The sequence below is a fragment of the Melospiza melodia genome, chromosome 8 (genome assembly GCF_035770615.1).
Source record: "Melospiza melodia melodia isolate bMelMel2 chromosome 8, bMelMel2.pri, whole genome shotgun sequence".
Lineage (NCBI taxonomy): Eukaryota > Metazoa > Chordata > Aves > Passeriformes > Passerellidae > Melospiza > Melospiza melodia.
This window is the reverse complement of record NC_086201.1, coordinates 33235712-33258125: the sequence shown is the minus strand read 5'-3', so window position 1 is coordinate 33258125 and position 22414 is coordinate 33235712. Positions and strand designations below refer to the sequence as shown.

Genomic DNA, 22414 nt, shown 5'->3' with positions numbered 1-22414 from the left:
TATCAGAACAGAGAGAGGTGCATCTTCAGAAGGCTCCTGGTGACAAACTTGCTGGGAATGAGCTCTTTCCTGCCCATGCACCTCACACCTTCCTGTGTTAGCTTAGAATTTGGAACAGGGTGGCAGCCTGGAAGCCTTGAGGACTGGAGTTGAGTGTCACACACTCAGCAGGCTGAAAGCCACCTTGTGAGCTCACTGCAACCCTGACTGGTAAGAGCCACCAGGAAGGGCACTCTGTCAGCCCCTGCACCCACAGCTTCCATCCAGAGGAACAGCAATCCCTGGCAGGAGGTGTGGGGAACAGTGAATGGAACCCGTGTCCGTGGGGAGATGGGTGAGGAGCACTCCAAAGAGCAGAGCTGGATGGGAACTGACAGCAACAGCAACTCCAGACCAACACCAATGCAGATGTGCTTGTATGTGCAGAGCAAGGGTGCAAGGTCAAGGTGAAGGTACAGAGGAGAGGAGCACAGAACATAACATCCCCACAGCCATGGAGCAGGCAATGCAGCACAGGTCAGGGCAGCAAGGCAGAGTCCATGAGCCTGAGACCTCCAGCAGTGAGCAAAAAAAACTGAATTTGTGCACAAACGGCACAGCAGTCACACAGGTGAGAGGTGGGGCATGGGAAGAAAAGGGATAGAGAGCATGTGGATTTTAATCTTCTAATCTTTTTTCAGCTTGCACACAGCCAAACACTTAGGGAAGGAAGTAAAAAGCAGCATGCAGAGAAATTGCTAATATTTGACTGGTTTTTCACAGCTGTATTTGTCACACTCCTTGCCTGTCACATAAACACCTCACAGAGCCCCACTGGCTCATGAATCACAGGGTGAAGGCCACAGCTTTAGAAATGGGAGGGATTGTTAAAAAACACAACTGCAAGGATAAGAAGGAAGGAGATACAGAATATCAGGAAGAAGGGACTGAATTGCGTCACTTCTTTGATTTGCACTGGCAAATCAGCAATATCCACATTTAAAAGCAAGCATACTGTGATCTAATTTTTTTTTCCACTGACTGGCTCTGGTAACTAATAGCTCAGTGTTGCCTAATGCACTTAAACTCTGTCAGAACTTAAGAGTGGAATTCCTGCACCTCTCCAAGCAGTTATTCAATCTTTATTCTCTAGTTTGGCACTAGGAGCAGAAACAGAGCATCTGTGAGAGAAGTACTGAGACAACAATACAAGCTTTGCACTGGCAATAATGCAGTTATGGGGAGCCATGTAACAAAAAAAAGATCCATTTTGTCTGCAAACTTGTCCACTCACAGATGCTAAAACTCCAGCTAACACCACCAGCAGCAGCTGGCATTGCTGTGATGCTTTACACTCTGTCTGTGGGGCACGAGGAGCACTAGTGAATGACAGTGGACCACCACGTGTGCACATGCTCCCAGCAGGAAACCACAGAGCAATCATCACTTACAAGGTCCAGGGCTGCTGCCAGGATGGAGGCATCAGGGATGGTGCCTGGCTCACAGCAGTTCAGCAGAAACTGGAAGCGCTTCATGCCCTGGCGGATCGCTCCCAGGTTCACAACGTTCTTGGATTTCCCTCCTTCTTGTTTGGAGGCCAAGTGATCATCAAAGCTGTGGCAACCTAAAGAGGGAGAGAGTACAGAAGGGATGCAGGGAGGGGTAGAGAGAAGGGAACACAGTCTCTCACCAGTAAAAAATGGGGAACAAAAACCTCGATGAGTACAGCCTTAGTGTAAATCTCTTTCTCTCCTTGTGTTATCTTGAAGATAACAGGTTCATTTTTGCAACATTCCTGACTTCCATGAAACAGACACACAACTAGTCAGATTCTGGCATTGGTCACACTGATATCTTCCCAGAACAGTCCCACCATACTCAGTGTGTAGCCCAGGAGCTACTCCAACACAGGTGAACTAGGATGCTGTCTTTCCTCCCCACCTGTTTAACACAGATCATCTTGCTTACAGTTCTTTTTTTTCCTTACTAATCTCCTAACTTACTTCTCTATTACCTTTTAGTTTAAAGTGCAGCATGCATAACCCTTATTCCTCATGGATCAGTTTAGTAACATATCTATTAGGACAGAAAAATCAGTAGTGAATGTGTAGTCTATGTGGAAATCAAGCACTTTTTTCAGGCAAACATCTGCAATTGCCACAAGAGTGAAGAGGAAAGTGAGACTGGCCTCAACTCCTAGATTTCATCATTCCAGCCTCTCTCCCTTGAAGGGTCTTGTATGTTTTGGGATGGAAAAGAGTTCAGTTCAAAAATGAAGATGGCATCCCACCCTGGGGACAATTTTAAATTTTATGTATAGAGTTCACACCCTAAATCAACTAATCCAAATTAGCACTTCTAGTGCAGAACATCATTATGCAATTGGTAATGATAGAGTTGAGAGAATGGTAGAAAGACAGATTAGAAACAAGGAAAGCTGCTTGAAGGTCAAAGTGTTTGGTAAAAAAAAAGCAAAGTCAGTTTCTGGGCTTTCTGTCTTTGCCCATAATACTCTCCCTGTTTACATCTAAAAGTACAAAAGTTTACAGTACACTGAAGGAAAAAGCACTAAAGAAGAGAACACAGAGTAGAGAATTCAAAATTGGTTTTAAATATAGATAACTTGAAAGACAAGAGTAAAAACATCAGCTCTACAGGACTTTTTGTCTACTTCAGGAAAGAAGGATGGCTGAAACTCACTTCCTAGAATTACCTGGAAAGCATTTATGCACCACAAAAAAAAAAAAACCACAACAGAAAATAACAATGTAGATCTTTACTTTTCCCTTGAAGACAGAAGTATATCAAATTTCAAGAGACCTCTTTACAAATTCCTTGTCCTTTTTTTTCTCCAGTGAAGCTGTACCTAGTTACCAGCAAACAAAATGTTCCTATGTTGGGAAAATACTCCATTGAAATGGATCAAACCAAGTGGAAAGAACAAGTAGAACACTTACACATGTGAGCAGTTACAAACATCCTTCCAAGTCCTCCTGTTTTCTTATAGCTTTTATATCTTATCTGAGCCTCCCTGCTATGACTGTTATAACAGCATCTTCAGTAAGTGCCCAAAGGAACATTTTGGGTCTCACATAAAAGCACTGTAATTCTATCCATGTCTATGTGCTCTTAATATAGGTAAAAAGAGGTATAGTTAAATATTTATTTACTTTAAAATAAATATTTTTACACATGAATGTGTAGATATATGTATACATATGCACACATACAGATACACACACATATGTATGCTTACATACATCTGTAACACAGAATTTCCAGTGGTCTACATGATAAATCACAACGAAGATTACAGTTCATAAATAATGTCACAAATTGTTCTACTTTTTATAATTTCTAATGCAATTTATTTCTCCTTTATGCATTACCTCTTAAATTTGGTCTACTGTTAAAAAACCCAAAAACACAGGAGGAAACACCACATGAAAAAAACACAAGAGCAAAGTAATAGCATAACACCATGAATGACAGAAATGAGAAGGCAGAGAGAGGTTCCAGGATAATGCCTATGATCAGATCTTGAGGGATTTAACAGTACACCCATCTGCCCTTAAAAGGCTTTTATTCTCCCTTTGTTAAGCACAGAAAAATTGATCTCTATGGAAGATAAGGAAGCACTGGAAATTTGAAGGCTCAGTGTACTGCTGCTGTAGAATTCTACTGGGTTATAAACTGTCCCACCACGAACAGGCTCTGATATCACTGTGCACATGCAAGCACAGACATACAGAGGGCAGATACAACTATTTTTGCTAAAGCTATGTGGCTCTCATTAAGTATCAGAGACCCTTGTAGATACAGTGATACAGCTTCCTTAACTGTCACACTTTGCCTCATAAACTTTTATTACTCTTGTATTAGCAAGATTTAAAAAAAAAAGTAATTTTCTATGGCAAAACATGAAGGTCATCTCACAGGCACACTGCAGAAACAGCTGTGGCAGTCTGTAAAGTTCTGTAAAGTTCTCACTGCCCCTCAGCCATTTCTAACCATTTTTAAAATATAGTGGAAGTATTTCACACCCACTTCAGCACAAAACAGTGGATGAAGAAACAAATTTCTTCCATTGCTAGGGAATGCTACCAGACTACAACAAGGTGCTGAACTGATGCATTCTCATAAAGGAACAATATTTTTCATCTAGGAGCTAACAGAAAGGCACCACCATTCACCAGTGGCAGATAATGACCCGTTTACAGTGACAAGATATGCTTATATTTTGCAATTATCACTTGCCTTAAAAATGCCTTAAATGCATTACACTGCAGGCCTGGGACAGGTGATGGCAAAATACACACAATGCAATGTCAAAGTGCAATGTCAGAAGAAAACCAAACATAATGCCAGAAAATGTAGCATATCATAAAACTACAGAAATCATGTTAAAAAATAAAATTGACTCCTTTTTGTGTGTTTTTGGGAATCCAGTTGTGTTGCCTTAAAAAAAAGTAACAGAACTTCAAGAGACAAGGTTATCCCCCTGGCAAGAAGGATGTGCTTTGAGCTGACAACATGAGCATGTCAATGACTGCATGATATCTTAAAACAGATTATACCATGACCTTGTATTATTCATAAAAGCACTTTTCAGACATTGCTGACTTTGAAAATACATAACAATTAAATACACTTCTGTGGAACAGAAAAGGAATGTTTCTATTCTTACGTTGTGTGCTAACAAAAAGGGACAGCATCCCTAACAAATGGTATGCAGAGACTAGACATGCAAACACAGAAGAAAAGAGATAATTACAACAAGGTTTGTGTAGGGTTTTCCATTTCTGTGCTGATATTTGCTAAAACTGCCAAATAGTTACAAATTGAAAAAACAAAACTAAACAAAAAAACAGATGGAATTATTGTATTGGACAACAGAAGATTTACATACCTAATTTTGAACTGAATAAGTGCTTTGGAGCAAGTATTGAATTTTCAAATTTGATTTGATTTTAAAAGCCCAAATGTTGTATTTTATAATTTATTTGGATAATCTGATATTATTTTTTAGAAAAAAAAAATTTACCACAGCTTTTTTCTAAATCAAAACAAAAGCAAGAAGGAAGGGAAAGAAAACAGTTACAAAGACTAAAAAATTGGAGAAGGCTACGATGGAGACAAAAACCATGGAGAAAGCAGGAAAAAAGGGAAAGGGGTAAAATACAGAAAGAAATATATTTTTAAAAAATGATAAAAAGAAAGCAAAAAGGAGACGAGAACCCTGATTTCTAACCATCTTTTTCTTCTGTGTGATGGAGCTTGGATGGGTGTCTTCGGCAGGTGCGCCATTTACCAAGACGCTTGAAGAAATTCTCCTCTTCGTCTCGCCCGTTGTCCAGGCCTCCTCCTGGGCCCCCTCCTTCTGACAGCTTCACTGCGCTGGTAAACTTCACCTGTGCAGGGACAGAGGGGCTGGTCAGCCTGGGGAACCTGGTTAGACACTCATTGGTTGGGCACAAACATCTACAGAGGGGCTGTGAGGGTCACCAGAGTAACACAGCTGGGTCTGGGCACGGATTTACATACGCTGAAGCACTTCATCTTTTAAGCTTTCTGCTTAAAGGATTGGTCTTTCTTGAGAGGCTGTGGAAGGACAAAGAAGGAAGGAGAAGTGTGACCAAAAATTAAAGCTCAAGTGTGTTGACAGAGCCTGCGCTTTCCTCTGAGTGCACCAGAGCAGTGTAAGTTTAACCTAGTCTTCACCTTGAAGTACAGAAGTCCAGTGTCAAATTGCCATGGCTCTACTCTGGAGACTTCTCTGACAGTCTTGTTAGCTGCAAAGTCCATATTGAATAAAAATGTTCCCATGTGCAGCTAAAACCAGCCAGATCCTGCCTTTTTAAGCTCTCTGTAATCCAGCCTGACACATTTACCTTGGAGCTCTGCCTGATGAAGGAGAGACGGTCGACAGAGCTGATATCCAGGAGATCTTCCACCCCATCAGCCAGGCCAGAGAGGGAGGAGCGCTTCAGCCAGTTCCCTGTCACAGAATGAGCCACTCAGTGCAAATCTAAGCATTCTTCCTAGAATAATCTATTTCTCCACAGTGGCCACACCAAGGCATGAGAAAATGAGAGACAAGCATAAGGTAACATTTTCATGTAACATGTATTAACTACCATGCAAGGCCAGGTCCTGGGAATTGTAACAGAATATTCTCTGTCAAACAAATGTTAATTTGGAATATTTCTCTTCCAGAGACAGGAACAGTGCCTGTGGGATTTCCTCTACTACATTAGAGGAAAAATTTCACTAATCTATTTTGACAAAAATATCCCCTGATCTCTTTGGCAAATTGCTTACATTTCCCTTTGCCTCACTTCCACATCTGCAAAATGGAGCGAGCAGCAAATCACAGCTTCTTTTGGGAGAATATACAGACAATAAGGAACTGTGATGCAGGATTTCTTAAACCAGCTATGTCTAGCTGTGTTTCTCTGCACATGCAATAGGTATATAGAATAGAAAGAGACATACATTTACCTATGGGGAGTTTGAGTTTCTTTCGGAGGGAGATGCGTCGGGAGCGAGAGCGGGAGCGCCTGTCTGTGGTGGTTCCAGAGTGAGCCGTGGTGCACTCGGACGTGTCCTGCTCAGACTGACTGCTGGTGTCACTGGCTGCACTTTGTGACTTAAACATCTTCCTCCAGAAGTCCTTGCGACCCAGATTGGCCCCTTGGATCTGCTCATCACTGGAACAGAAGGGATGCAAAGCATCAACTGCATTTCAGTGAAGTTTGGATGCTCAGGGAAACAGAATCTCCTTTCTGCAGCACACTCCTAATCTCTCTATTGCTTGAGGTTGTTTCATTTTGAATTCCAAATACACTGCTCTTAGTGGGACATAACAACACACTCAGTGTTGTTCAAGACACAAAATAACCATCTTTTCTGCCCTTAGGCACTGTGGCAGAACATCATCCCCCTCTAGCATAGACAGCTTATCTGCTCTGTCCATCAGACACGTGGTGCACATGGGTGAGATAACCCAGGCCAGACAGATGCCCAAAAGGGAGTTCTCTCTGGTTATTATCAGACAGTGTACATCCCTGACCTTGAGAGTGAGGTGTAAAGAGATAAGTGAGCAATCCTTAACTGAGAGACATTTTACAACTATAAAAGCTACACAAAGTTTCATGGAGGCACAAGTCTCCTACACACTCCCTGGAAACCTGTAGGGCTCCTTCCCCAGGCTTGGATGCATCCTGGTGGTTACTTCTCCAGAAATTGAGAGCAAAAGATTTTTTATGTATGCCCCACCAGAAACAGATAGTAAGATACATTGAATCCTAATCTAAAGTATTTCTTCTCTAGCTGTCATATAGGTACCTTATTACTACAGTGCACCAAAATGTTCATCTACTAGTAGTGTTTCTTTTGTTTATCCTGTGTAGTAAGTAATCAGTCAAAATCTTATGACAGTTAAATTTGTGTCCATTAAATAAATAATTCATTTTGTAGTAGACCTAATTGGTTGTTACTAAGAACGCCAGGAGTGAGAGCAATCTGTGGTGCAGGCTGCCCCTAAAAAGAGTTACTGCCAGAAATCTGACTCAAAGGAAGGACTTGTTTAAGCTCTCCTCTCCATTCACAACATGCATTGAACAGGTCATTCCAATTTTTAGTTTCTACACATGAAAGTAAACCACCTTCTTTATGTCACAATGAACTACACTTCTAAGACCACATTAGTAATTTCTACAAGCATTTGTACCCGAAAGCTTTAGGACATGATGACAGCTCATTTAGAACTGGAATTGGGACAACATTTTTTACTATATTCTTGAGATGTCCCACAGCTATGGCAGGGCTCAGAGAGGAACAACTTGCTACAATCCTGCAGAGCAGTAAAAGGCTTTGTGTTATCCCTGCTGTCTCAGCAATAGTGAGACTTTGCAGGCTCAATTAAGGCAGGATGTGATGTAGAGCTCTGGGCCCTTGTGCAAGCAATGTCTTCATGCAGTGCATCTCAAAGCTCTTTAACAAGACACACGTGTATTCAGAGGAGTTAAATGACTTGCCCAAAAATTACTTAGGGATCATTGGCCATTTGCATAATTTTCTAAAATTCTCAAGAGTATTGCCTAAGTTTAATTCAATAGTAAATGGCAGAATTCTTTGGACATGGATTTCAGATGTTCGATGCCAACAGCAGGTTGATTCCCTGTGCTGAAAAGGGAACTACAGCAATCTTCAGAGCCCAAGGCAGGTCAGGAATGGACAGGCTCTCACTGAAGTATTAATGCCTCTGAGCAACAACATGGAAGCTGAAAAATAATAAAATCCTCACCCAGGAGTACAAACAAATCTTTGAGAACAGTAGTGGTTAAATCTCTGAGGAATTAACATGTTCTGGTAGCATGGTACACAGTATTGACAAATCTCCTGCATTGTCATTTGCAAACCTCTGCTGTTTCCCTACCAAAATCAGGATGGGTGCAGTTGGCAGCACTGAAAATAGGCATTACCCAGTTGGTTGCAGAAGCTCCTGTGTAGACACTCAACAGTTTGCTGTACCATCCAAGCAGGTGAGTCTGCTCTCCTGCCCCTTTGCACCAACCCCAGGAGGGAGCTGCTGGCATGAACACATTGAACAATTCAATATTTATATATTTACTTACTGCTCTGGAGTCTGCATGGGACGGCTTGAGACGTAACTCCGGCACTCATCAGGGGCAGCTGAGGCCTGCCCTTTGTCAATGATGACACTTCCTGCCTCAGATCTACACAAGGTAAGATAAAGATAAGATCTACATAAGATAAATCATCAGCCAAAGCAAATGGATGGCCCATCTCATGGTCATCACACAGAACTGCACATGGAAACCTGCAAAGTAGCTTTAGAGAGGCACTCTCTCCTTAGCAACTCACATACTATTCCCAAAAAAAGGCATCAGCTCCTAGCAGCAAAGCCAAGGTTTTCAGGACTTTTTCAACTCTCTTAATCCTTCTTCTCAACATTTTAATATGACAAATTCCTCAAAGCACCAGAGGAAATTTCTTTTTGATAAAGAAGCATGTCAGTATTAGATTTCTTCTGGGACTTGTTTTGCATACCAGGGTTTGCCTGTCAGAAAAACAGGTACACATCCCAAAGGATGTGGATGCATATTAAAAAGTACATGCACTGAGTGTTTTGGGAGTGACACTGTGCTTCTTAGTTCTCTTAACCTCTCCTTGTCCCAGTGCTTCCTGTTCTCTTATGCCTCTTATATGAGACTGCCAATGATTTTCTCTGCAAATTTGTTGCAGTCTCAGATCGTTAAATTTTAAAGGAGGCTGCTGCCACAGCAAAAGTCTGTACATCAAGAACTGACAAGCTCTAAATATAAAACAATCCTCTGGGACTTCCTATATTTGTGTTTGGCACAGATAGCCATAGAGTCATATGCAAGTCAGTCATTTACCTTCTCCCTCCTGACACTCACCTTTTGCTCCCAGAAGGTTTTGGCTCTTGCTCTGTTTCCTCTGTCTTTTTTCCTGGTATTAACTTTTCAGCACTGTCCAAGAGGGCACTGAGTGCCACTCTCCTGAATACATTCCCATGGGCCTCCTTGATAAACTGCACCAGCTGTCGGATATCACAGTACAGGCCCTGAGCAGCAAGACACCGTGGAGAAAAAAAACCAAAAACAAATTCAGTCTGCAGTTTCTAAAGAAGAGTGAGAGTCAGTACTTTCTGAGGTACTTCACCAGGCCATAACTTCTCCTCTGGCTCTTGTGTGATCTACTCTTCAGGTGTATGGTTTGTGGTGTTTGGCTGGAAACTCATAGTGCAGAACAACATGATCTGCATTGGGATATTGTAGATGGAGAGGTATCAGAGGCTAAAAGAAAACCTGTGAAATGAGGGAGCTACAAACTTAAAGTTTGCTTTATACCATTCATCTAGATCACAAACTTTAAAGACACAAAATACCTCAGGTGTATGTGAGAGGACGTAGAGTGCAAACAACTGCATGTTTTTTTCAGAACCAGGGATATATTGGGATTTTTTTTTTGTTATTTTAGAGCTTCACATGATATGAAGAGAGAGGAATGACTCACTCATTCCCCAACCTCCCTCCTACACTCAAAGCCCTTTTTAGTTCTGAACATCCATACACATCTGTGATGTGCAAATCACCTCTATACCTTAGGGGGCAAGGGGATGGAGGGAACAGTTTTAGAGGGCTTGAATTTTGATCTGTGAGCTTTCCTGAAAGACCTTGGATTATTCTGAAAATTCTCAGCAAGGAACAAATGAAAACAAAAACAAACAAACAAAAAAACCTCAACAAATTTATAATTTCACCTGTATCCCAATTAAGTTTTTTTTTTTTTTTAAAGCAGGATATTGAAAACAAGATTAACTTTAAACAATGACAAAGCAACAACAAATCTGCACACATGCTCTACATGCTGTATTCTCCATACAGTCACAATTAACAGTGTTACCCTTAGGGATAAGCTTCACACTAAAACACTAAAAAAGCTCTAGAAAGAAACACAATTTATAAGAAAAATTTACCCTTAGTGCTCCTAATCTAGGTCCAATAATGGGGCATGTTTTTCTGTATGCCACCAAATAATCTCTTACAATAAACATTCCAAAGGAGGAATATCCATAAGAACTAGAGGATTTGGACATAGGTAGACTACACTGCTGATTTAAGTATTAATGTGGTTTTCCTTCAAGGCATTTATGTGGTTTTACTTCTCCTCACAGAGCATTACTGCCCCTTTAGCTGGACTTCAGTGTCTCTACAGCTCTGCTGTAACGATGGAATACAAGAATATTTCTTGTTTGCTTCCATGAAAAATCCTAATTTCTGACAATAAAGCAGATGGCCTGAGACAAGCTGCTAGGGTACACCAATTTGGGAGAAGAGCACTTATGTCACTCAGTCCACTGACTGCTCTGGGAAGACAGCACATGCATAGTAAAAAGGAACACCTTCCTTTCCTCCACGTGTTCAGTAAATTGAATGTTTGCCTAAAACTTGGGAAGATCTACCAAGATGCTGTTCAGTAATTCACAGAGTCTAGCACCAGAGGGCCACATGGTTAACCAAGTGAACTGCCTTTGACTTTGCTGAAAGGTGATTCATTGCAGCTGTGGTCTTAGAATCACAGAGTAACTGAAGCTGGAAATGACTGCTGAGATCCTTGAATCCAGCCACTAACACAGCACTGTCAGGTCCACCAAAAAACCATGTCCCTGCTTCCACATTCACATTCATATCTTTTAAATCCCTTCAGGCATAGTGATTTTGATCACAATCCTATTTTGATCTCTTCTGGTTGGAGCTTTTATATTTTTCATATGAGGGGATGGCAATCTCTCTTCACAGAGCAGGGAGACAAAACAATTCCTTCTCTAGTCGGGGACCAAGGACAAATGATCCAAATTTCAGGCCCAAGAGCACAAACAATGGAGACTGAAGAGAGAAAAACAAGAAGGATGGAACTGCATGGGCTAAAGCTGTAACTGGACAATTAACACCAATATGCAAATGGACCAGAACTTCTAAAAGTGACAGACCCCATGACCAGTTGTCCATTTTGTGACCATTTTGGTTCATCTTGGGTGCAGCCCTGGCTGGACTCTTGTGCTGCCCAAGGTGCATCCACTGAGGCCTTTTAATAAATCCCTACTTTATTCTTTAACTCTATCTAGCCTCTGTTCTAAGTCAGCCTTCACAAGGCATCAGTTTCACCACATCCCTGAGCAGCCTGCTCCAATACCTGACCTCCCATCTCAGTGAAGATATTTTTTCCTAATATCTAATGTAAACCTCGTCCGATACATCTTGAGACCATTTCCTTTTGTCCTGTCACTTCTACCTGGGGCAAGAGACTGACCCACACTTTGATACAATGTGTCAGGAAGCTGTAGAGAGCAAGGAGGTCTCCCCTGAGCCTCCTTTTCTCCAGGCCAAGCAACTCTGTTTCCCTCAGCTGTTCCTCATAAGACATGTGCTCCAGACTCTTTCCCAGCCCCATTTCCATTTTTTAGGGAGAAAACTTCATGGTGTCCCCAGATTTTGAGATGCAGCTTCACTAGTGCCCAGTACAGGGAGACAATCACTTTGTTAACTTGGTATCAAGTGCTTACCAGGTTTTCTGGGCTGTGGAGCTCGTGTGTGGTGGATGCACAGCGAGTGATCAATGACTTGAACATGGCACTCACAATAATACCTTCCACACTCTGGGCTGTAGACTTGTTGTCCACTGTGGTGAAGTTATTCCCAAATCCAGCCTTATCTGTAAAATTCAAGTACAAACAAGCCATCTTGTTGGGAACAGTTTAAAAGGGAGGGCTTAAAGACACACATAAAGGAATTATGATTATGATATATGAGACAACTTCCTGTCTAATATCCTATGCTCAGTTCTCTCAGCCCCACTCTATAAAAAATATAGCAGAAACAAAGGGTAAAATGAATGATAAATATGGAAGTATTTCCTAGATATAGATGCATTATGAAAAAGGATTGAAAATATGAGGACACTTCTAGCTTTGTTCCATTGGCATCTCTCATTTAGAGAAGTGCAGAATAAGGCTTCAAATTTGAATAACTCCAGTTTTTTCTAGTTACCATTCTAAGGGATAAGAGGTGTTTGATTAAGCAGCAAAGTGACAACACCCATGAAACAAAAATCTTCTGAACTATAGGAATGCTTTTCTTGGAAGGTGCACAAGAACACAAAACTTTCAGAAACTCTCAAAAAATAATTACGCATTTACATGAATTACAAAAAACTTCCCAGTTTCCTGAGATGAGAGAAAAGACTCTCAAGAGCTGCATAGGCTGTCATGTTTCAAAGAATAAGCCAGTCAATAATTGATGAATACTTAGGGAAATGTCATATGGGAATCTTCCTCATGAAAGCTGGCTATATAAAGTTCTTTGATGCTTTCCCTGAAATTCTTGGCATCAAAGACAGGCTAATAAATTAGTCAGACTCTAAGTGTTTCAGAGGAGCTATTCCTACTCTGTTAAACAGCCACTCTTAAATGTTGCTTCATGCAGTGACCAAGCATAAATACTTGATTGTTCTAATACAACAAAAAGGATTTAAAAAAAATCCTCAAACCCCCCTATGTACACACATGCATTTGTAACTGCAGGCATATGCATCTGTGTGTCCATATTCTCATTCATTCAAGCAGCTCTTGCTGCTTACTCTGCTGCCTTCTAAGCTCTGAGGCACCCAGAGGGTTTTAAAGCTCCATTATACTTCCTTATTCAGAAAAAACTGTGTATTAAACTGGCCATTCCCCCTGGTGCCTTGTCATGTCATGAAGCAGAAAACTTCCTGCCCCAGGCATGGTTCAATGAAAGTCTCTTCTGTGAAAAGCCATGAACAAGAGGTAAGATGAATCAAAGGGAGCCCTTCAATGTCAGGTGCATTGTGTGCCACAAGATCTAGAGGCAAGGTGGTCAGATCCAAAGAGGTCCAGCTCCCTTGGCCTCCACTGCCTAAGGATTCAGTTTATATATTCTGAGAACAGCAAATCACATTTTGTAGTTTGTGAAGGACAGGAATGGGGCTTCTTTCTGATGGCATGGTTTAAGACACACAAGAGTGATGGCACAGTTTAAGACACACACAAGTGACTGATGCCAAGAGTACTCACTGTCAGTGACTGGCTCCATGCAGAATCCCAGTAAAGCATGCAGGAAATCCACCACGTTATTGAGAGAATCCTTGTTCACGTAATCTCTCACGGTCTGCCGGAATTGCATCTTGTCCAGTTTGTACAGCTTGGTCAGGCAGTTCTGGGCCTGCAACAGTGCCCATCAAATCATATCACATCAAAGTACAAGCTCAAGTTTTGCTAACAAGAACAAGGTGACTTTGCACTTAGCTGTCTGTCAATGGTCCCATAACAGGACAGGTTAACCTCTGGAGCCACCAAGAAATTCGGCACCAAAGAGAGTGCACCAGTATGGGTGCCACTGTTTGAGGTGGTGATAAAGCCACTACCAGCTCTATCTCCTGTCCTCTCTTCCTGTGCCCAACCCCAAAGCAAAGTCTCACTGGATGTAAATGAACTGGGAATGCACCACCTCTGTCAATGCTCAGTGCCTTGGTGGAACAGGTTCTTAGCCTCAGGCATCTGATTTTCACCCTCCAGATCAGACCCAACCTATTGAATGCCCCTATATCCAATTTACATAATACAAAAAACACTAACTTTTTACTTAAAAACTATTAATTGTCAACTTCTTATCACAAAACTAGCCATTCTACTGGGACTCCATGAAGCCTGGAGTTAAAAGAACCTAAAATATCATCTCTACAGGAAACATGAACTCTCCTGTTATCTACAATAGGGTGCTTAACTTTCCAGTAAACTCAGACATGATTGTCCACACAGTCAACACAAACGCTGCATGCAAAGCAGTTTGGCCAGACAAACACACAGAAAATGCAGCAGACTTACACATGTAGAGAAATGTTTTCCTCAATTCTATGGGCCTGATAAGAATCTTGGTTCCAAGAGACTTATTTATTTATACTTGATGTTATGCATAGGTCTAAATGCTTTGCTGGCTCAGCTCCAAAGGAAAACTCTATCTGACATGGTGATGAATATGGAACCTGTTCAACCAGTGCTCTGTGCAGAGCCTTTCTACTGCTACCACTGGGACTCTCTCATCCATCTTGTCCAATTGTGCCCACTCCTGCAGCACCTGGAAATCTAGCTAACACAAGAACACTGCAAGGACACAGAGCAGCCAATCCATCTCTGAGAAATCAGCCTCAGAGCCCAGAATCTAATTACAGCTCTGTTGGCACAGCTCAAGATAACCAAAGCCATGGAGAAGAATGTGGTTCACACACATCCCATGGGATAAGTAAACTCTCACTATAGTCATGGAAAATGCTCCCTTCTGCAAGCACACAAGGTGAGGAAGAGGCACGCACTGAGAAGGCCTTTGAAAGGCTCCCATTTAACAGGGAGTTGGACTGATCTCAAGGAGACAAATTCTTCTGGATTAAATCTGATGTCTGGGCTACATTCTGGGCACTTTCCAATGTCTTGACTGGGGCAGGACCAAAATTGTTAGGAACCTACAGTTATGACCCACAAAATTCTTCAAAAAGGGCCCGAGTGAGTCTTTTGCTTCCTTGCAGAACAACAGAACAAGTACAGTGCAAATACAGTGCACTCCAACCATCAGGAGCTGATGGAGCAGCCCAGCAGTCATAATCACCACTAGCAAAGGTGGACATACTTACATACTTACACCTCAGACTTTTGGATTTACATAGGCAACCCAAGACAGCTGCACCTCTTGTAAGTAGCATACACTTTTGGGGTACTATCCTGTGAAAAATTACTAACACCAGCTCACACATGGAATTTGCTCCCATGTATTGTCCCAGCCCATCTGCTGGGGTGGCCAGAAGCACCCTGGTCCCCAGGTGTGCCCTTAGAAAGCCCCAGGGACTGGAAGGCAACGCTACAGCTGAAAATCTGCTACGGCTGGGCTGCAACACAGTCTGTGAGCCGGGGCAAAAAGCAACACATTTACTGTCAATACAGGGAAAGCTACAGAGGGGGCAGGCAGCCATCTCAGCAGTACAAGGGGGGACACTTTAATGAGCTTTAATTCTCTTACATTCTCCCGAAATACCTGGAGTCTCAGGCGGTCTCCAGAGAGCCCTCGGTGTCCTTCTCCACAACCATAGGCACAGCCCAAGGACTTCACAATTTTGATCAGCATTGTGAGTGCCAGCCTATGGGTGCTGATAGATGGGCCTTCATCCTGAGGGTCACAGAGGAAAGGATAGTGGGTAACCCTGGCACAACCACTGGCATTCTGTTGGCATTTTACTTTTGACAAACTGCTTTCCATTTCTCATCTCAGACACTCCATCACTGAGTTGTTATTCTTGAAGTGTTTACTCCAATTATTTTTCAAGTTTAGAGACCAGCCCCCTCCTTTTCAGCTCCCATCAAAAAGTTATGCTATAAAAGTGAAGTCCCTACATGCTGCTATGCATACCATTCAGAACTTACTTCAAAAAATTATCCCTGAAAAACAGAACTGGCTTGACTGAGTAGAAAACTAAGTTTCTTTTTAAAATGTCTTAGATATTATGCTCCTATAAGTTGCAACTTCAGAGGTCAGCAATATAGCATCTCTTGTCCAATTCTCATAGCAATACGGAAAAATTTAAGACTTCTAGTAATCAAATAAAAAAGAAACCGTGCTCACATACTGGGTTCCATTTTTCCTTTACAAGCTATGAATAATAAACCTGAAAAAAAAATTGTCATTGAGGGTTGCAAACACTTTGTGAAGATATTGAAAATGTCCGTGCCAGGCTCACAAACTTCATTTTTGGCAGCTGCTTCTCTGCAGTAGTTACAGTGCTTGAATTGCTAATCATGTTTCCTCAGCAGAACCCCAAGTGAGCACCACAACAGAACAGAAGGGCAGCTGCATACACATGCATACTCAGTCTTAATAGATATTAAAGTACATTTGGAATTGCACAAAGAGAGAAGCAAGACAAACCTTTTCTTGTTTCTTGTCATTCTTCTCATACGGCCCTCCTCCTCCTCCACCACCTCCATCACCTCCGCCACCTCCTCCACCACCTCCTTCTTCTTCCCCATCTCCAGCTCCACTAATTGGAGGTGGCCCAAACCCACAGGCTGAACCACAAGCAGCCCCTTTAAGCTGGAGGGAGCCTTCACTTGGTCTCTTTTCAGGGGCCTCGTTTTCTTTGTTCTCGCTCTTCCTGCGCACTTTCTCCACACAGGGCACCACGCCGAGCTGCAGCAAGCACTCCACAATGTTCAGTGCCACGTCACAAATCCGCGAACTGATGTCGTGGTTCAGAACCAAGTAAACAGCCTTCAGCACCACCTGAGGGATTCAAACATCCTATTTAAAGCCAGAATTATTCCCTCTCCTAGTAATATTTAAAGATTCTAGATTCCAGAGAGTCATTAGAGCGGGCACAATACAAACTGAACAAGTAACACACAACCCTAAATACCAAAAGCCTACAACCTAGATGTCAGACAATAAACCACAGTCAGGCTGAAAAGGAAACCATGAGATGACATCTGTGAGCCTGAGAACACTGCTTCAGTGCATCAAGAGCTGGCAAGTCATTGAGGGGAGAGCAGAAAAAGTGAGGTTTAAGGTGCTAGAAGAAAGGTGCTACTCAGTCTTATACTATTTTATAGGGAATTTGGTGCATGCCCCAGGAACACAGCCACTCAAGATCTGATGTGTGCATTCCACATGCACATGCGCTCCTTGCAAGGAGTAACAGGAGTTGCAGTTTCTCAGAGGAGACTTTTAGGGTATGCACAAATGTATCTGACTGACCTTTATGTACTGCTGAGAGAAGCCATATAAAGATGTGAAGGAAAAGCCCATCAAACCCCTGATCTCAATGGAACAGCTACATTGACAGAAGAGGGACCTGGCTTTCCTCATTCCTTGCCAATTACCGAGAGATCCAGCATGCCATTCTTGTGGACAAAGCTGTTGGTTCCATCAATGTGATCCGTATCCTCCAAGCAGCTGTAATTGATGCAGGAGTCTGTCAGGCTCCGTGGGAGGTTGGCACATGCCAGTGGCTCGTGGGGCATCTCGGGGATGGGCACCTGGTTGCAGAGCTTCCTCATGTGCTCGCTGAAGAAATCGGCATAGCCCACGTTGAACGAGGCCAGGGTGGTGTTGAAGGTGGCCACGGTGATGGTGGAGATCTGGGACCGCACTGCAGGGAGGAAAACAGCTACCTGTAAATAAATTTCCATCTCTACAGCTACACAACAGAAAATTGAGGCTGAGCTTGCCTAAAGGGAGCGGCTCCTAAAGTGGTTTGTAATGCCAAAAGAAATCACAAGCTCCTAATTCCTATCACATGCACAGTGACCAAAGGTAAACTCATTTCTTCTTTTAACACAGTGTAAATTAGAACAACCCCAAGCTTGTTCCAGCAGTTCAGTTCTCTGGCAGCTCAAGCTGATGTTAAATGGGCAGTCAGGTAGATCAGGCAACTCAGACATTCTAAATCTAATCCAAAAGGATTTTTCTCTCTGCATTAATCCAGTGCCTCATCTCAAAAGCAGCAGTTTGCCCCTGCAAGGCAAAGAGAAAGAACTCTGCAGCTGAAAGGCAGCAGGGGTCAAGGTAGCAGCACCATAGCACAAATTTGAAACAGCTTTCCAAGTCACATCAATCTGGAAAATTTCATCACACCAGTTGAAAATAACAATACCTGTGACAGTCTAAACCATCTCCACAAAGAATAGCTGTCTGATGAGAAAGGCACTGCAGTCTTGAGCTCACAGTGTTCAGAGACAGAAACTTTGAACTGCTCAGGTTAGCAAGCTGGCTTCAAGAGCAATTTTTTATCAAGGATGTCTCATATTTTTAAAACTCATGCTGATTTCTAGGTCCCAGTGCTCATAATTTCCCACACCTAGTGCTTTGTAAGTAGGTTTATATACCCTCTAGTGCAGAAAGACACCCATAGGGTTGTTTAGACCACCATCTGCCAGACAGGACAGTAAAAGGGTTAGAGAATAACAAAGAATCTCTTCCTATGGCTATTGAATATAAATATATTCTAATTAATGAACTAATGACATCTAATACATTTAATAAACAGTGACTCAGTGATGGACTGGTTCTATTTTGTACATAGCAACTTGCCACAGTGGCAATCACATTTCCTGACAGGTTGTGCAGTTGTGCTAGCTGCCATTAAAGATAGCAATACCAAGCTTCTGTTCACACTTTTGTGTTGTGTTGTGATAAGGCAAGAAAACCTCCAACCATGCCTTCTCCCTGCTGATGGCCACCAATTGTTTTAAAAAGTGTTCCAGATAAACATGAACTGTTTGAAACCTTTTTCTTCATAGTACATAAAACCCGTCAAGAGATACAGAAGCAAAAAAGGAAAAATCAGTTAGTCGCACACATCAGAAAGAGTAATTCTTCCTTTCACTTTTTGGGGTTGATATTTCAGTGAAGCACCTGTCCTGATGTGTTAAATTTACCTTCTTTGACTGTGTTGTCCCCATGGCTGTTGGAGGGGTCTGGCAGTTCAGAGACCAGCGTGTGGTGGGAGTGCGAGTGCCGGGCGCTCAGCCCCTCCATCTCCGTGGCTGTGTCAGAGCTTCCCCTCCTGGTAAACTTCCCTAGAGAGACAACAGGAAATGGAGATTTTGTTTAGCTACGTGATGGGTGGCTGGAGGCAGCAGCTGAGATTAAAAATTAAAGGATTGGAGTCTGTAAAAATCAAGATTTTTTTCATCATGCTGTGAAGCGGAACCAAAGATTATGGTGGGATCCCTCATGTGGGTTCATTGACATGGAGACAAAATGGTCCAAACTCTCTGCAAGGCTCTTCCCCTCAGCACACACTGGTTTAGCAGACACCTGCCTTCTTAACCAACAGCACCTTCAAGAAAATAAGACTGGTCAGCACTCCACCCTTTGGGGCATGTGTAGGAATTTAGTTTCTTCTCCTCTTTCCCCCAAAATCAATATACTATTTTAGAGGAGTGCTAAGGTAAACTAAATTCTTCAAGAATACAAAAAAAAACAGTTTAGTGAACTTAGAAATTTGAAGTAACAAATTTTTAGGTTCAAACACTGTACCTCTGCAATATCAAGACAGTGTAAGCCTCACTGAGAAAATACCCTATTTATATTCTATCCAATATGCACTCCAGGAAAACTGTGAATAGAACTTTTTGGCATACTAATGACATTGTTAATGATACTAATGACACTTCTGCTAATAATTGTCATACTGTTGTAATAATTGTCATAATAATGATACTGCTGCCTCTTCAAAGATTTCTCTTTTAAAGAAGGGAATATAAAAATTCTTTGGATCTATTTGAAGATGCAATGCTTGTGTAGTGCTTGCTATCACACAGGAACGGTGGTGTTCAAGTGGAACAGAGATCACTACAGGCTCCCAGAGTAGCTATTGTTCCAGTAAAGAAGTTTTCAGAGAAAAAGTGAACTGAAGCATAAGTCCTTCAAGGTCTGCTGTGAGCAGTTATGTCACAGACATATTTTAGGAAAAAATCATTTTGCCAGGATTTTTTCTCCTGAGAAGTCTCAGAGGAAAAGAAAAACAAAAACTATCTGCCCCTGTGGAATGCAACAGGTGCATCTTTGATTGGTCTCACATGGTTGTTTTTAATTAATGACTAATCACAGGTCCAGCTCTGTCAGGACTCTGAGCAGTCACAAGATTTTATTATCATTCCATTCTTTGCTAGCCTTCTGATGCACTCCTTTTCTCCGTATTCTTTACTATAGTTTTAGTATATCATTTTCTTTTAATACAATATATATCATAAAATAATAAATCAGCCTTCTGGAACATGGAGTCAACATTCTCATCTCTTCCCTTGTCCTGGGACCCCTGTGAACACCACCACACAGTTACCAACAGATACGTAATGCAAACATTTATGCCCTGGTAGCTTCCCACTCTCAGGAATGCAATCTCATCCCTTTCCTAGACTTCTTCACTGCTTCCCTTCAAGGCACTGAAAATGCCAATGCTTAGCACAAATTACAATGCTATGCTCAGGTTATCAGTGCTAATGATGATCAGTCACAGTGGTTATTTGCCACTCATCCACACAGTCCATTTTTACTTTCAAAGGCCTCTGAAGCTGTAAATAAACTATTGGGTCACATCCTTTCACCAGGCCATGTTATCCTAGTGAAAATACACGCAGTGTACTCGCTTATGCTTTAACATTCTGCCCAGTCTTTTCACACAGATACCTCCTCGCTCTTCCATCCACTCAAATATCCTTGAGCCTCTGGTTCTCACAGCCTTCAATTCCGCTCAACAACAGTCTTGGAATTAAGAGGGTTTTTTTTAATTAAGCAAACAGAACCGGGAACAGAGGGTGACCAAAGGGCTGGATGAAGAAACAGCCCCTGCTGATCTCTGAACGTTCACAACAAGAGCGACACGGAGCCGGGGGCAGACCAGCGACGCCTCACCTAAGATGGTGGTGGGCCACCCTCCCCTCTCCATGCCACGCCGGTCCTCTCCGATTCCAGAGAAGCTGCCGAAGGAGAAAGTGCTGCGAGTGGGGGAGACATCCAGGTGATCCTCGTGGAGCAGGAAGGGCACCCCCATCCGCCGCTGCCGCTTCTTGCCGGCGTGGTGGAACGGAATCGAGCCCTTGCGCTCGCGCTCCCTGTCCTCTTTGCGGCTCTTGAACTGCAGCAAGAGGACCAGAAACAGGAGCAGTTAAGAAGCTTTGAGGCATGGAAAACAACCACTTCAGGGAAAAAGATAACACAGATATATTTCCCCAAGTGTAACTTTCCACTCTGAGCATTTTATCTTGGCCATTTCCCATGGCAGAGTCTAATTGCATGCTGGGGTCCTGTGAGCATTGGAAGGATTTCGGTCTTGCCTGAGGCTGGGATGGATGCCCTTGGATAATTTTATGCCATTCTTTGACCTTGAGCATGGAATGGATGGTTGGAAACCCAGAGCTAAGGCAAGGGAAAAAAAGCAGAACTCACTGAATTAGCTGGCATTGCAGTGAGCACTGGCACTTAAAATTCAGCACTGTCTGAGCAGCCTCCTCTCATGCAGTTCCATCAGGACAATTACTCGAATAAAGACTACAGCATTATGCTCAGGATGTGCATATAAAAACCAATATAATAACATGCAGAATCAACTCTAGTGAAAAGGGATGAAGATCTCACATATGACATGAATATACATTCCAAGCAGACCTCATGAATACATAGTCCAAGCAGACCTTCAGCAGCTACTTAGGGAGACACTGAGGTGCTGAATCACAGGTGAATTAAAGTGCAGTTTTCTTTCACTCACCTTTTTGAAGATGTTCATGCCCAGGTCTGTGGAGAGATCTGGAACTGCTGGTCTACGCAAGTTGGTCAGTGAAACCTTGGAAAATGCCTCTGTGCTCAGTGACTTTTCTTCCTCATTACATTTTATTGTAAGATCCTGCAGCTCCCAAAAGAAGACAAGCACAAGGAGAAATAGAGGATAATCAGCTTTGAGAAAGGAGCTACTTCCTAGAACTATCATAGGAGCACTGTAGAAGAAAAAGACCTCAAATTCATTACAAAAAAACACTTATATGTTTAAAGAAAAATGAATGAACAAAATTTAGAAACTTCCAGAATTATTTACTTTGTCTAACCTTTCAGTCACCAAAGGAAAAAAGTACAGCACACTGTAGAAAACCTCAGGCATTGCTGTCAGCCTGGTCTGGTGGCATGGAAGAACATGTTTGACTGTGATCCCAGGTAAGACTCTAAGTAACTGATTATGTTCTTGAGATGATGGTTTAAGTTCATGAACAGTCATAATGGTTACCCCCCTTGCAAAGTGCTTCATTTAAGATCTATGCCCTTAATAACAT

The 22414-nt window shown here is 42.3% G+C and overlaps 1 protein-coding gene across 12 annotated transcripts in view; it reads right to left on the bottom strand.

The window, feature by feature from the left end:
* Positions 1-22414, bottom strand: part of UNC80 (unc-80 homolog, NALCN channel complex subunit) — a 127141-nt gene that overhangs the window by 83431 nt on the left and 21296 nt on the right. For 5 of the 12 annotated variants that reach the window (XM_063162619.1, XM_063162624.1, XM_063162620.1 and 2 more), the window contains exons 9-22: positions 21859-21993; positions 21006-21228; positions 19025-19165; positions 17468-17736; positions 16518-16871; positions 15615-15761; positions 13622-13769; positions 12095-12243; positions 9426-9592; positions 8619-8720; positions 6475-6689; positions 5871-5977; positions 5231-5390; positions 1431-1603 (exon numbers count right to left, since the gene is read on the bottom strand). In XM_063162619.1, the coding sequence (XP_063018689.1) occupies positions 1431-1603; positions 5231-5390; positions 5871-5977; positions 6475-6689; positions 8619-8720; positions 9426-9592; positions 12095-12243; positions 13622-13769; positions 15615-15761; positions 16518-16871; positions 17468-17736; positions 19025-19165; positions 21006-21228; positions 21859-21993 (2490 nt within the window). The remainder of the gene's footprint in view (positions 1-1430; positions 1604-5230; positions 5391-5870; positions 5978-6474; positions 6690-8618; positions 8721-9425; positions 9593-12094; positions 12244-13621; positions 13770-15614; positions 15762-16517; positions 16872-17467; positions 17737-19024; positions 19166-21005; positions 21229-21858; positions 21994-22414) is intronic. The other 7 variants (XM_063162626.1, XM_063162630.1, XM_063162627.1 and 4 more) reach the window with 5 other exon arrangements.